Genomic DNA, 12093 nt, shown 5'->3' with positions numbered 1-12093 from the left:
CAGAAAATTTTGCAGACGCAAGAGCCTTGAGGCGCCTTGTTAAAGGTGCTGGGGGTGTTTGGGGAGAGCGACAAAACCCTGGACAATGGGAGCCCTGACGTCAGGCTCTATTTATACCTCCTCCTTTCAGAAACCTCCCTGGGATGGCGCTTTTCCTAGAGCTTTCTGCTAAATTCTGCAGCCTGAGCTGTCCCTGTCTTCCTCAAAGGGCACAGTTTTATTTCTAGGCGTACCCTGGCAGCACAGGCCATATCACCAGGGCCAGGCTTCCGTAGGCAACTTTTCATGGGAGGAACAGTGTTGCCACAAGCAAGGCTGCTCCATGCAGTTGAGGACCTGTGAAGGTGTTTCAGCTCCAAAATGTGCCTCTTGAAAGGTCAAAAGCATTACAGAGCTTTGTTTTAGTGGCTGGTGTTTTGGTGTTCTGATTATTCTAGATGGGCGTTGTGGCTTTGCAGGGTTGGGTTGGACGTTGGCTCTGTGTGTGTGAAGGAGAGATGTTTTTGAAGCTGGAAGTTTAATTACAGGCAAAGGGTAGTGAGAGGAAACCACCATAAATCCACATGGTCCAAACGACAGGAGGGTATGGAGTGAGGGATGCCCCATCCTGCAGTGTGGGCACTGACACCGAGCACGCTGAGCTGCGGGATGAGCATGGCAGAGACACTGAGGGCTTAGACCTGTGGGGCTTTGGGAATTCTGACCACAGTTATTATTCCAGGGATTCATTGGTGTTATTTGGAGCAGTCAGGGTGGCTACTGGGGACATCCTGCAAGTATTTTCCAGGTTTTATTTTTTCCTTCCAGATGCTGCTGTTTAGCTTGTGAGTGTTCCTTAGGCAAGTGAATAAAGCAGCAGTTTGCTTGCAGGAGGGCACTTTGTGTGAATAACAAACCCGTGAGAAGGATGGAAGTGGTCTGTGTTGTTGGGAATGTAGGAATTACTTTATTCTCAGGGGGACAGAAACAGCTGGGCAGAAGAGCACAGGGAAGAGTGGAAGAGTTTCATTGTGCACAGCAGCAGTGTGCAGGTACTGTGTGTATTCTGTTCACTGTCACAGAGGGACTTAGGTTTGTGCTTCTTCAGGCCGCTCAGTCCTCCCCACAGGAGATCCCCATCCCCACTCCAAAAGCATTCAGGGATGAACCAGCATCACTCAATACATGGGAGTTAAACCCAGCGGGGTGAAGGGCCATGCCCAGGGCCATGCAGAGAGGCCATGGCAATGCTGGGGAGGACACACTCCCCCATCCCATCCCATCCCATCCCATCCCATCCCATCCCATCCCATCCCATCCCATCCCATCCCATCCCGTATTTCCTGATCCCAGGGCTCTGCACGCTCCCCCTGAAGCTCAGCACCGCGGCCGAGCTGCTGGCCAGATTTCACCGAGTCTTTAGCACACATGTTCACGCTTTTTGTTCTCACATCAGGCCTTCAAGGGAGCCCTGATGAGCTCATACTGGTGCTCTGGGAAAGGTGATGTTATCGAAGACTGGTGCAGGTGCGACCTCAACGCCTTCGATGAGAACGGACTCCCAAACTGCAGCCCTCTCCCTCCGCCTGTGTACGTATCCCTGTGAGCCCTCCACGGGTCACCAGCCCCTTTCCCGTGGGTCACAGCCCCCCAGAACCACCCCATTTCCCAGGGGGTCAGCCCATGGGCACCTCCTTCTGCACCCTCAGGCCTCGGGGCTGCAGTCCAGCCCTTCTCACTGTGTGACTGATGCCTTTAGGATATCCTGGCTCCAGCTGTGGCCCTGGAAGGTTTCCTTATAGATTTTCATCACCTGATTAGCGGGGCTTGTAGAATGGGATTTCAAATGCTGAAAGAAATGGAATTACAGTGCAATTCATTGTGGCTTGTCAAAGCAAGAGCAAATCAGGAGCAAACTGATGGGGAATTAGCTGAGAAAGCAGGAAGACTGGCTCCAGCGAGCCACAAGGAGCAGAACACCTTCTTGTGAGCCAATATCCTCGGAGGGGATTCATTTCCCATCCCGAGTCCAGCAAACATGCTGTGTGTTTGGAGCCAGACTCTCTGTAGCCCTGTACTTGGTGTTGTCATCTGCCCCGGCGCAGAGGGAGCGCACGCCTCTGCACTAGCAGGGCCAGGAGCACAGAGCTCCCCTGCCTTCATCCCAGCCCACGTTGTTCCTGCTCTGGGCAGGAGCTCCTGCACAGCTGCCCCGCTCTGGCTCTCGCCCACACACCTCAGAAGTTTGCAGCTGGGTGAATTCACGCCACAGCTGCCCCTTCCTTCTCTTCCTCCCGCCCTCCCTCACCTTTGCTCACTGGTGATGCAGACCTGACCCTCCCCTCCTGTGGACTCAGCCCTGCTGGGTTTCAAGAACTCGGATCCTCTCCTGTTTTGCTCCTGGGGTGCTGGTCCTTGCGTCTCTTGCTGAAGTTCAGCAGCTCTCCCAGACAATGAAGGCCCCTTTAGATGAGGTATTTGGGGTTGCATGAGCTTACCTTTTCCAGGAGCAGGGGGAGGCTCCCAAGGGCACACACTGCAGTAAGCTGGACTCAACTGACCTTCAGCTGGAAGTCCATTGATGCTCACGAGCCTGCTCTGCCCTTGTGGCTTTGTGGGCACATCCACATGTGTGGCTGTGAGTCCTTTTGGGGATTGTGCTGCTTGGAGATGTGGATTCCTCCCCAGAAAGGGAGCTCATGTCTTACATGTTCTCTTTCCTTTCTCCCGCCCAGCCTGCGGCTCTCCCCCAACGTGGAGCCCTCCAGCACCGTGGTGTCCCTGGAGTGGCTGGATGTGCAGCCTGCCATTGGGACCAAGGTGTCTGACTATGTCCTGCAGCACAAGAAGGTGGATGAGTACACGGACACAGACCTCTACACAGGTGGGTGTGAGGGAGGGCAACCTCCTCGTGCTGCAGAGGGCTCCTGGCGATGCTTCCTGTGCCCTCCTGGTTGGGAGCTGCTGCTTTGGTGGAGAGCAGTGCATAGAGCCAAGGTGTTACATGAGGTATCAGACCCACTCCATTTAGGAGAGGTTTCTGGAATCTTCTGCAGACATGGCTATTTGAGGGGAAGGGGAATTACAAAAATGCAGTGCGGCAGAAGGAAATTATTTGCCCTTTTTTGGGCAGGAGAGCTGTGAGTTGGAGTTTCTGAAGTGGGTGTTGATGTGATCACTCTGAAATGCCACAGGATGGTGGTTGTAGGGGGAAGGTCATCCCTCAGCAGCTCAAGGGCTTTACTGGTCTGTTCCAGTGAGTGACCAGTGACCCGCCTTTGAAAGGACATTTTCAGTTGTCTTGCACACCTATCAGAGGAACTCCAAACCTGCAGTATTGAGGGAGATCATTTGAAGAGCACAAAACTTTTCCAGGAGAACCTGAAACTTCCCTGGGTTGGCGTTTAGTTCTCAGGCTTGTTACTGAGTGCTCTATGTCTTACAAAGGCTTTGTCAGCAACTCAGTCCATGCTCCAGGGGCTGCTGGACAAGGCAGAGGGCTGTGAAGGATGGGACTTGATTTGGGTGAGTCAATGATGGATTTCAGAAAATAGGACTTGAGACCGTGAGTGATGGCAGTGCTGCAGGGAAAGCCAGGCAGAAGCTACTGCTTTTTGCTTGAGGATTTTGGATGTAGTTTGAAGGCAGGAATGTTGTTTGGTTATAAACAACACAGAAAAGAAGGGAGAGATTTAGAAGCTCACAAGAGTTGTCAGGGGCAGCTGGTGTTGTTGACCAAAGCAGAGATTTACCTGGGACAGGGCTGGTGTTGGAGTGCAGAACCTCGCTGTCCACATGCAGACTTGCATGGGCTCCCAGGGCACCCAGGCAAGATGTTTAGCTGTGTTTCCCTGTTGGGAAGACAGGCTCAGGGAGATCATTGAGACCTCACAGTCACAGGGAAGTTTCCACCCTCTCTGTTCACCTCAAGCCCACCTATTCTGCTTCTGCAGTGTAGATGCCACCATATCCAAAAACCGTGTGCTACAAGAGCTGGCCTGTCTCTGCTGGAGAGAGCCATATCCCCACCTCCTGGGGGGCTCTGGCTGTTTGTTGTGACCCCTGCAAGAAGGAGCTCTGATTCCTGGCTCATACACCAGTCCCATCCTACAGGACCTTTCTCCTACAGCTTGCAATCATCCCCTCCCAAAGCTGCCCGATGTGGCCATGGACCCTGGGTCATGTCTCTGGTTTCATGGCATGGAAGAAGGTTTATTCTTTATCTTGGAGGGGCACCTTGCAGTAATGGAGAAAGAAAACAAGCCACCAAAGGAGGGGCTTTGTTTTGGATGGGGATTCCAGATTGCTCACACATCAGTCAGATGAGGCCAGACCAGAGAAACATGGAGTTTCTCCTTTGAAGTGGCTGGATCTTTGCCTGGTAGCCAGAGTAGGAAATACACATTATTATTATTATTATTATTATTATTATTATTTTCCTTTTATGACTGCCATGTGTTTGACAGGCAATTGAATTCATTGTGGGGAGCTTCCCTCCCCTCTACCTGTTCTGGGGAACTGTTTGGGACACAATGACCCTATTAACAATTAAAGAAAAAAGCCAATCTCAAATCCCTCCCTTTTTTTCTGTGTTTATAACCAAACAACATTCCTGCCTTCATTCCTTTCTTACCCTACAGGCCTCTAATGTCAGATGACTTGATTCCTGCAAATACCTTGTGCAGGTTTGCAGAGGTGCTGACTGCTACAGCTCTCTACAGCCAAAAATCCTGCCCTGGATATCCCCTGACCACCATCACCCACCCATCCTGCTGCACCACAGCTCCTCCCGTCTGAGCAGCATCCACAAAAACAACAACTCCGCCTCAGAGGGGGAATCTTTGGGAGGGGGGTGTGGGACATGAAATTTGGATGGCTTTTGGTGGATATAGGCAGATCTTCCTTCCCTGTCAGTCTCCCAGCTGCTGGCAGGGAGGAGCAGGTTGTTCCCATGGCTGGGAGGTGCATCACAGGTATTTGCAGAGCAGGCCAGCTCTGTGCTGCGAGGATCTGGCAAGGCTGTAGGGCTCTTGAGGCTGCTGCCACTCATCTGCTGGAAATCTTAAATGAGTGGGTTATTTGTGCTTGGATAGTGGTTTTGTTTGCTTTATTGCAGTTGTAGCCATTTCTTTTTGGGATTCCTGGCACTGACAAGGGCTAGAGCTCTGCCAACCTGTTCTTCATCCCCGTGGCAAACTAGGGGGTACCTGGCCCCAGCCTCACCTGCCTTCTGCCTTCCTCCTGCCCCTCAAAAGCCTCCAGTCTCTCACCCTTGCAGAACTCCTTGGCCTCCCCCTTGTTCTGCAACTGGAAGATGTAACCATTCCCTTGAGCCAGCAAACATTTGTTCCTCTTCCTCTTGGAGCAGAGTCAGGAGGGAGTTTTGAGACGGGTCTAACGTGGGTCCCCTGTGCTCCCTGCTGGGCTCCGCCTGAGACAGGGATGCTGCAGGACAGCGTGAAGGGAGCCAGTAGCCTGCATGGGTCAGCTGCCCTCGGCTTCACGAGGTTTTTTAAGAGGCTTGTTAGTGGTGCTTAGAAAAACACAGCCCTTGGCCCATCTGAGGCGGAGAGGAGGTGAACTTGTGTGTGAAACAAACCACGCTTTCAACACTAGCGCGCGGGGAGCGAGCGGCTCCGTGCTCGGGAGCCAGCCGAGAAGACGGAGAGCAATTACATCCCAAACTGTTTATTAAAACTTGTGGAAATTACTCATAACTCCATGTACGCGACAGCTTTGTAGTTGAGTGATGCTCTTTGTTTGAACGTGGGGCTCTCGGAGAGGGCGCGAGCGTGTGTGTGTGTGTGTGTGTGCGCGCGGCCGAGCCCGCCAGCGCATTATGTCATGGACCAAGCAGGCGCTGCACTTGAGAGAGGGAGAGGGAGAAATGTGTTTTACAGGGTGAGGTACAAACTGAAATGGCTGTGAACATCTGGAACTGATATTAGGCTTGGAAAATGTTTTCTGTCACTCCAACACTCCTCTGGAGGAAGTTTCTGAAGTTAAGAAGCTCCAAAGGGGATGAGGGGGAGGGATGAGGGGATAACATGGCTGTGGTGCAAAGTGCTTTTCATGTCTCCATTCTCCAAGCTGGGCCGTGTCCCTGCATCTGCTGGACGTGGCACCTGGGCTATCACCACTTCTCGTTGTTGTGGCCCTGGCTTAGGAGGTCCCCTGGACCAGCTGAGCCCCTCTTGCCTGGGGAGTGCAGCATCTTCCAGCCTGTGCTGGAAGACAGAAGGATCCTTGCCCTTGGTTTTAGGGCTGGGAGCTGAGGAGCTGAGCTGGGAGGCCTTGTCTGAAAGCTGAAGGGTGAAATCCTCAGGAGGCAGCAGGCAGACCTATGCCTGGTTTAACACCACCTGGACCTTCTCTGGGGCCCACCTGGGAGGTCAGACCCACCTGGATTTGGGGAGGCTGCTGTGAGCTTGTGTAATGCAAGGTTTAGAAGTAAAAAAGTGCTTTGAATGTGCTTTTAGAACGTTTTGGGGGATGGCTGGGGGAGGATGAAGGGCTGGGCTTGGCTGTGTGATGGATTGGGGTCTGTGGGCTGGGCTGTGTTTCTCCTGGGGTGGTGGCTGTGTTGCTTCTGTGATGTTTTGTGGCTCTGGGAGCTCCTCAGTCCCTTTCTCTAAGTTCTCTCCCTGGTGCAGTTTTCTCCCCTCCTGCCCACATCTCTGTTGCTGCTGGGTTTCTGAACACACATCTTTGGGGGCCTGGGGGGGCTGCCATGTGCCTGCACAGGGCATGGTGAGGAGGCTGGGGAGGGGGTGGTTTGAGGGTATCTCAAAAAACTTAGCTGGTGGTAAGTCAGACCTTGCACGCTCTGAGGTAGGAATGGACTCTCCCTTAATCTGAAAATGGAGGGGGCAAAACAAGACAGACAAGGAGATAAAATTCCTTCCCTGAAGTCACAATTAATCTCAGCATGAGGCCCTCAGCATGGGGCAGTACTCACCTCTGAGGGCAGAGACAGGTGCAGGTCCTGGATCCCCCAGCTTTGTGTCCTGTCCTGTGCTCACTCCTGTGTCAGGACCCTCAGGCTGAACCAATCTGCACCTCCCAGTCTTTCCCCACCACTGTGAGCGGCCCTGGATCTGAGCACAGCACATGCAAGAGCTGTGTCCTTGAGCATGAATCCACCTCCTCCTGCTGTGCTTCCGTATCAAAGTGGGTAGAACTGGGGAGATGCAGAGGAAGGGAGCATCACTTGCTGTCCCCGTGGTTAAGGGTGGCAGAGAGTCCAAATGAGGTGTTGTTCCAGTGCATTGCTGGCTCTGTGCTGCTGATGGTGAATCACAGAAGGATTGTGAGGCTCTGCCCCTCTCCCAGCCCTTCATCTTCTGTCCGACTCTGTGTAGGCTCCCATGCTGTGTTTTTGCCCATTTTCTGTGGTACTTCACAGCTTGGTGTGTGCTGACAGCTGAGTCAGGATAGCTGGGGACGTTGTGGGGTGTTGGCTGAACAAAGCATACAACAAACAGGTAAACAGCTCACCTGCTTCAGTACAGCACCTGGTTTGGGATGCCATGTCCCAGCAGGACAGGTGAGGTCTCAGCAGAGACTCCCAGGCTTTATTATCTCAGGTGACATCAAGGGATCCTGGCTGCTCTGGGGTCTTCTTGCCAGGGCAGTGACCACGTTCGTAAGAAGTAGCTCTCATCCAGAACAGCTTGTAATCCTCAAAGAAAGGAGGAGAACAGGAACACAGCCTGCTGAGTGAGCCTGTTGGAGACCTCAGAGCAGGAGAATGCGGAGTCTGGCAGCTTGCTCAGAGCCCTCTGCTGTACTGGGACCCTCGATACACGGGGCTGTGGTGTGGAGGAGAGCCAGCAGGTAACCTGGGAGGGTGTCTGTGATGCCTTTTCCTGGTCTTAAAATCAAGAGTCAAACACAGTTAGAAGGGAAAAAGGGATTTTACCTCTGTATTTATTTTAAGGATCCTTAGGTGCACTCCATCCAGGTTGAATGCACAGTGCAATGCCCACCCCCAAAAGATCTGGTATAACATTATAGGTCTTACTAATTATCAAAGATTCCCCAATGAGAGGCTCGAGTGAGCCCCCCTCCCCAAGGAACCTTCTCTTGGATGGTTCTATCTTAGTTTACAGAATGTGTTCTGGAGAGGACCTTGGGGTCTGGGGCACACTGATCCCTACCCACGAAGCTTCTAAAATGTTGAGTCTCTCAGCTTGAAAAACAAGTCCAAGAATGCAGCCAAAAAGCACTAAGAATACAGAAGTTGTAAAAAACTATAACAGGGGTATAAAAGAAAAGGCAAAAAATCTTCATGGCGTCATCTGGACAACAGACAGGGCAGGAAGATGTGCAGGAGTGGAGGGTATGGTTATATAAAACCTGTGCACGTCACCACGCCGGCATTAGAGACTGCTCTGGAGCAGAGCTGCTCTGCAGAGGAGCCTGTGCACAGCATCGTGTCTGTAAAAGAAAGCAAAAGAGGTCAACCCAGAAGGCTGAGTGTTTTGTACACTTGCAAGTTGTGCTCTGAATTGAGGCTCGGGAGTGTCTTATTTATAACTTCACTCTGCGGTGTGGAGCAGGGCTGTGACGTGTCTGGATGGCTGGGGATGTATGGATATAGCTATGGCAACCAGCCCTTCCAGACACCCTCCTGTGTGCAAGCTGTGCTGCTACTGCTGTGTGAAAACCAGGGGTAGGCTGGGAGAAGAGGAGAAAAAACTGCCTGGCCAGAGCAAATACAGTTCCTGTCAGAAGGGAGTCAGTGCAATCTCCGTGCAACCACGTTGCACTCCTATTACAAGCCTTAACAATCATCTTTAAGAGTGCTGACTGACAAACTGGGCACCACAGAGCGCAGTGGGAGGAGTTGACTCTGCCCTTAGGAAGCTGTAGAAGCTTGAGGTCCAGCCAGGAGCTGGACATGAACATTGCCCCTGCCTCTTCTGCAGCTAACACATGGCTAAAGATGTTTTCAACAGCCAGAGTGCCCTTCTTGAGTGCTGAATCCACTTCACTTGTTAGCAGAAGGAAAGATGATTCAAAAAGGAGCCTTTGAAGTGAAGGTCAAGTTTTTGGATGCTGCTTCCTGGGATGTGTTGTGTAATAGCACCAAGCAAGTGCTTAATTTTGGCCATTACCCTCACTGCGAAGCTCCGATTTCTCTCTCCCTGGGACAGCTGTAGTTATTTCCACCTACCAGTGTCATTTTTGTATCCTGGAAAGCAGAAGGGAGGTGGAGGGTTCTCAACTCTCAGTTAGGGTTGAGTCAGTTGCTGAAAAATTTCATTAATTCACATTTCCATATGGTTGTTCCAGGGTTTTTTATTTTTATCTGCCCAGACACCTTTTGGCCAGAACTGGGCATTATCTTTGCTTTCTCCCAAATCACTTTATAGGTGGAGACCTGGGACCGTCTGCCCTTTTCCTGCTGTCTACAGAGGATGGAGCAGCCTGGCTGGTGCCACGAGTGTGTCATGCACTTCAGAAACACCGTGTTTGCCAAGGGCTTTGTGCTGTCTGCTCAGAGCTGCCTCTCCCTCAAGGACAGCTGTAGATGCTGCCTTCTAGCTAAGAAGGCTCTGAACTTCTTACATGGCAGTTAATGAGGCCGGTCGTGGAGTTTTTTTACTCGTCTGTAATTTTATCCTCTAGGATTAAGTTTCTCCTGATCTGGAAAAGTCAAGGCCACAAATCCATCTTGTCAAAAAGCATCAAAAGCCAAGGCTGCTAACACAGCCAGACGGATCACGGCATGTGAGTGCAGAGCAGTGGAACTTTTTCATAGGAGCCTCTATTGACTAGACAGGCTTTTTTAATCAATAAATTGTGGCTGGAATCTGGAGGGAAGATCAGTCTGTGTTTGCAAAGCTGGTGCTTGGCAATGCAGCCCTGAGCTATGTGGAAAACACAGGCTCTGGGGCATCTGTGGATGCAACACAACCTGCTCTGGGAGGAAACTTGAGCAAAGAATCTGAGTCTTCCCTTTTGCTCTGAATGACGCCCAGGCGGGGATCCTCTGCCAGGAGAGGATCTTCCTGGAGATTTTGTGTGTTGCTGTCATTCTAGCCAAAGGCTGGGATGATATCCTGAATGGGATGGGGAATCTGCTTTCCAGTCCTGTGGCTTCAGTTGAGGTTTCCCATGCGTTCAGCATTGTCAGGTGGCTGAAATACAATCCAAAAAGTTAGCCAGTGTCCCTCCACGCTTCTCTGGAAGGAAATAAGGATAGAAAAGAGTTCCAAAGAGGCACAAAGACTGCCTTGGGACAGCCTATTCTGTCCTGTTTGAAACCTCTCATCCCCAGCACAGGAGGTGCTCTGGGGACATTGCTGTTGTCCTGGGCTGTGATCGTGTCCAGTGCCTGCTCTGTCCTGCCAGCATCAACTCTGCTCTAGCCCTCACCATTCCTCAGGCCCTGCTCAATGGCACGTGGTGGCACCAGCCCTTCCCCTCTGCCTCTCCCAGGCTGGGCTGGGTGCACTGTGTGTGCTGAGAACCATCATCCCCTGCTCACCAAAATGATGGGGCCTCCTCTTGTTGGCCAGTGGCTCAAGGTGGGGCCTGTCATCTGTTCCCCATGTTGCTCCAGTGTGAGGGAAGTTCAGTAAAAATGAAGAGGGATTAAACCTGAGTCAGGGGATTTGCCAATTAAAATATCTGCTCCTCCTGCAGGTTTCATATGATACAAGAGAGACCCTCCCCATCTCCCCCGTGACCCCTTCCCAGTTTGTTCAGCTTGCCAGGGATTGAGATCTGGCTCTTAGAAGTGAGGTGGCAGCTGGGTCTAGGTTACATTTCATGCTGTTTAGATAGGATAAAGCTTTCCTCCCTGTAATTGGGTGATTGGACTTGTGAGGTTTCCCAGATATTAATCTGGAGACCCTAGAGGGGGTCAGATTAGGTTATGGAGACATAATAGGAAATACTGCTCTGGCTAGTTTGGGTTATGGGGGATAGGGTGGATATTCTGCAGCATTCCCCTGCTGGGTTCCCACTCATGGGGCCTGCATGGTGGGGTCAAGGAGCACTCTTATCTCGGCATCGCCTTGACTTGGTCTTTGCTGGGAGTGACTCTCTGTGAACTCTGTCCACCCCTATAATCCTGCTCTTCCAGAGGACTGGACCATGACCCCTCCTTTGGTGAAGGGAGGGGTGGGTGGTGCTGATCTGCTGCTGGGGCTCGATCACAGGGGAGAGGGCATCTTTTTTCAAATGGGTGTCGTGTCCCCAGGATCCTTGGGATAGAAAAACCTTTGTATTCTGAAGTGGCGTTGTTTGGACCAAGTAAGATCTTCCTCGTTACTCACATGGTGCCAATAGTGGGGAAGGGGTTGGTGCACTCCAGAGGGGATCATTTAGTGAGCATTTAAGTGCATGTGCCCCTCTGTCCCACGGGAGGGATGTATTTGAGGAAGGACGTCACATTAATCCAGTGAGATGAGCTTGTCCCTGTGGCCAAAGAAGTGTTTTGGAGCTGTACTGGTGAGGGACCCTGCACTGAAGCAGCATCCCGAGGTGTCCTGGAGAAGGCAGCCCCACCACATCTGTGCTGCAGAGCCATTTGTTACGTGGGTTAAACCCCCCTCCCGTTCCTGCTGTGTTCTCCTCCCGTGCTTGGGAGCAGCTCTGCAGAGCTGCTGGACACAAGTTCTGCTGAGACAAGCCTGGCTCCAGGCACCAGTCTGCAGCACTCCTTCCAGCCCTCGTTTCTTTTTATTAACAGTGAGATGACAGATAGGGGATGGTCATTAATTTAATAAAGGATGTTTCTGATCACGACTACAGAAGCAAGATCCTGAGCTTTTCCACGGTGGTCTGATGACTCACCCTGATGAAACAGGGTGAGGCTGGGATAGGAAATACCTCACTGGAGCTTGGAGTATGGCAATGGCTCTTCCCACAGAGCAGCCAGGCTCCCACAGTCATTCTGCCATCCTTGGCTGGGCTGTCCTAGGGACTGGTCTTCCCAATATGATGATTATCCACTGGGAGGAGCTGGATTTCAACTCCAGAGATACCCCTGGACCCAGTGCAGCTGGATGAGCATCACTCCCTGCTTCCCTGGTGCCAGCCCTGAACACCTGCCTGGAGTGATGGTGGAGTCAGGGAATGTTGAGCTGTGGCTGGGGGACC

At 51.9% G+C, this 12093-nt stretch overlaps 1 protein-coding gene across 1 annotated transcript in view; it reads left to right on the top strand.

Annotated features, from left to right (window-relative positions):
• The window catches only part of ASTN2 (astrotactin 2), a gene marked incomplete at its 5' end in the record, with an annotated part of 241726 nt that overhangs the window by 156508 nt on the left and 73125 nt on the right, over window positions 1-12093 (top strand). The window contains 2 exons of the mRNA XM_042052782.1: window positions 1436-1569; window positions 2715-2863. Coding sequence (XP_041908716.1) covers window positions 1436-1569; window positions 2715-2863 — 283 coding nt within the window. The remainder of the gene's footprint in view (window positions 1-1435; window positions 1570-2714; window positions 2864-12093) is intronic.

This window comes from Corvus kubaryi, unplaced genomic scaffold (genome assembly GCF_017639235.1).
Source record: "Corvus kubaryi isolate FWS band 111438036 unplaced genomic scaffold, C.kubaryi_AGA036_p1.0 78, whole genome shotgun sequence".
In the NCBI taxonomy this organism is placed as follows: Eukaryota; Metazoa; Chordata; class Aves; order Passeriformes; family Corvidae; genus Corvus; species Corvus kubaryi.
This window is presented reverse-complemented; position numbering and strand designations above follow the sequence as displayed.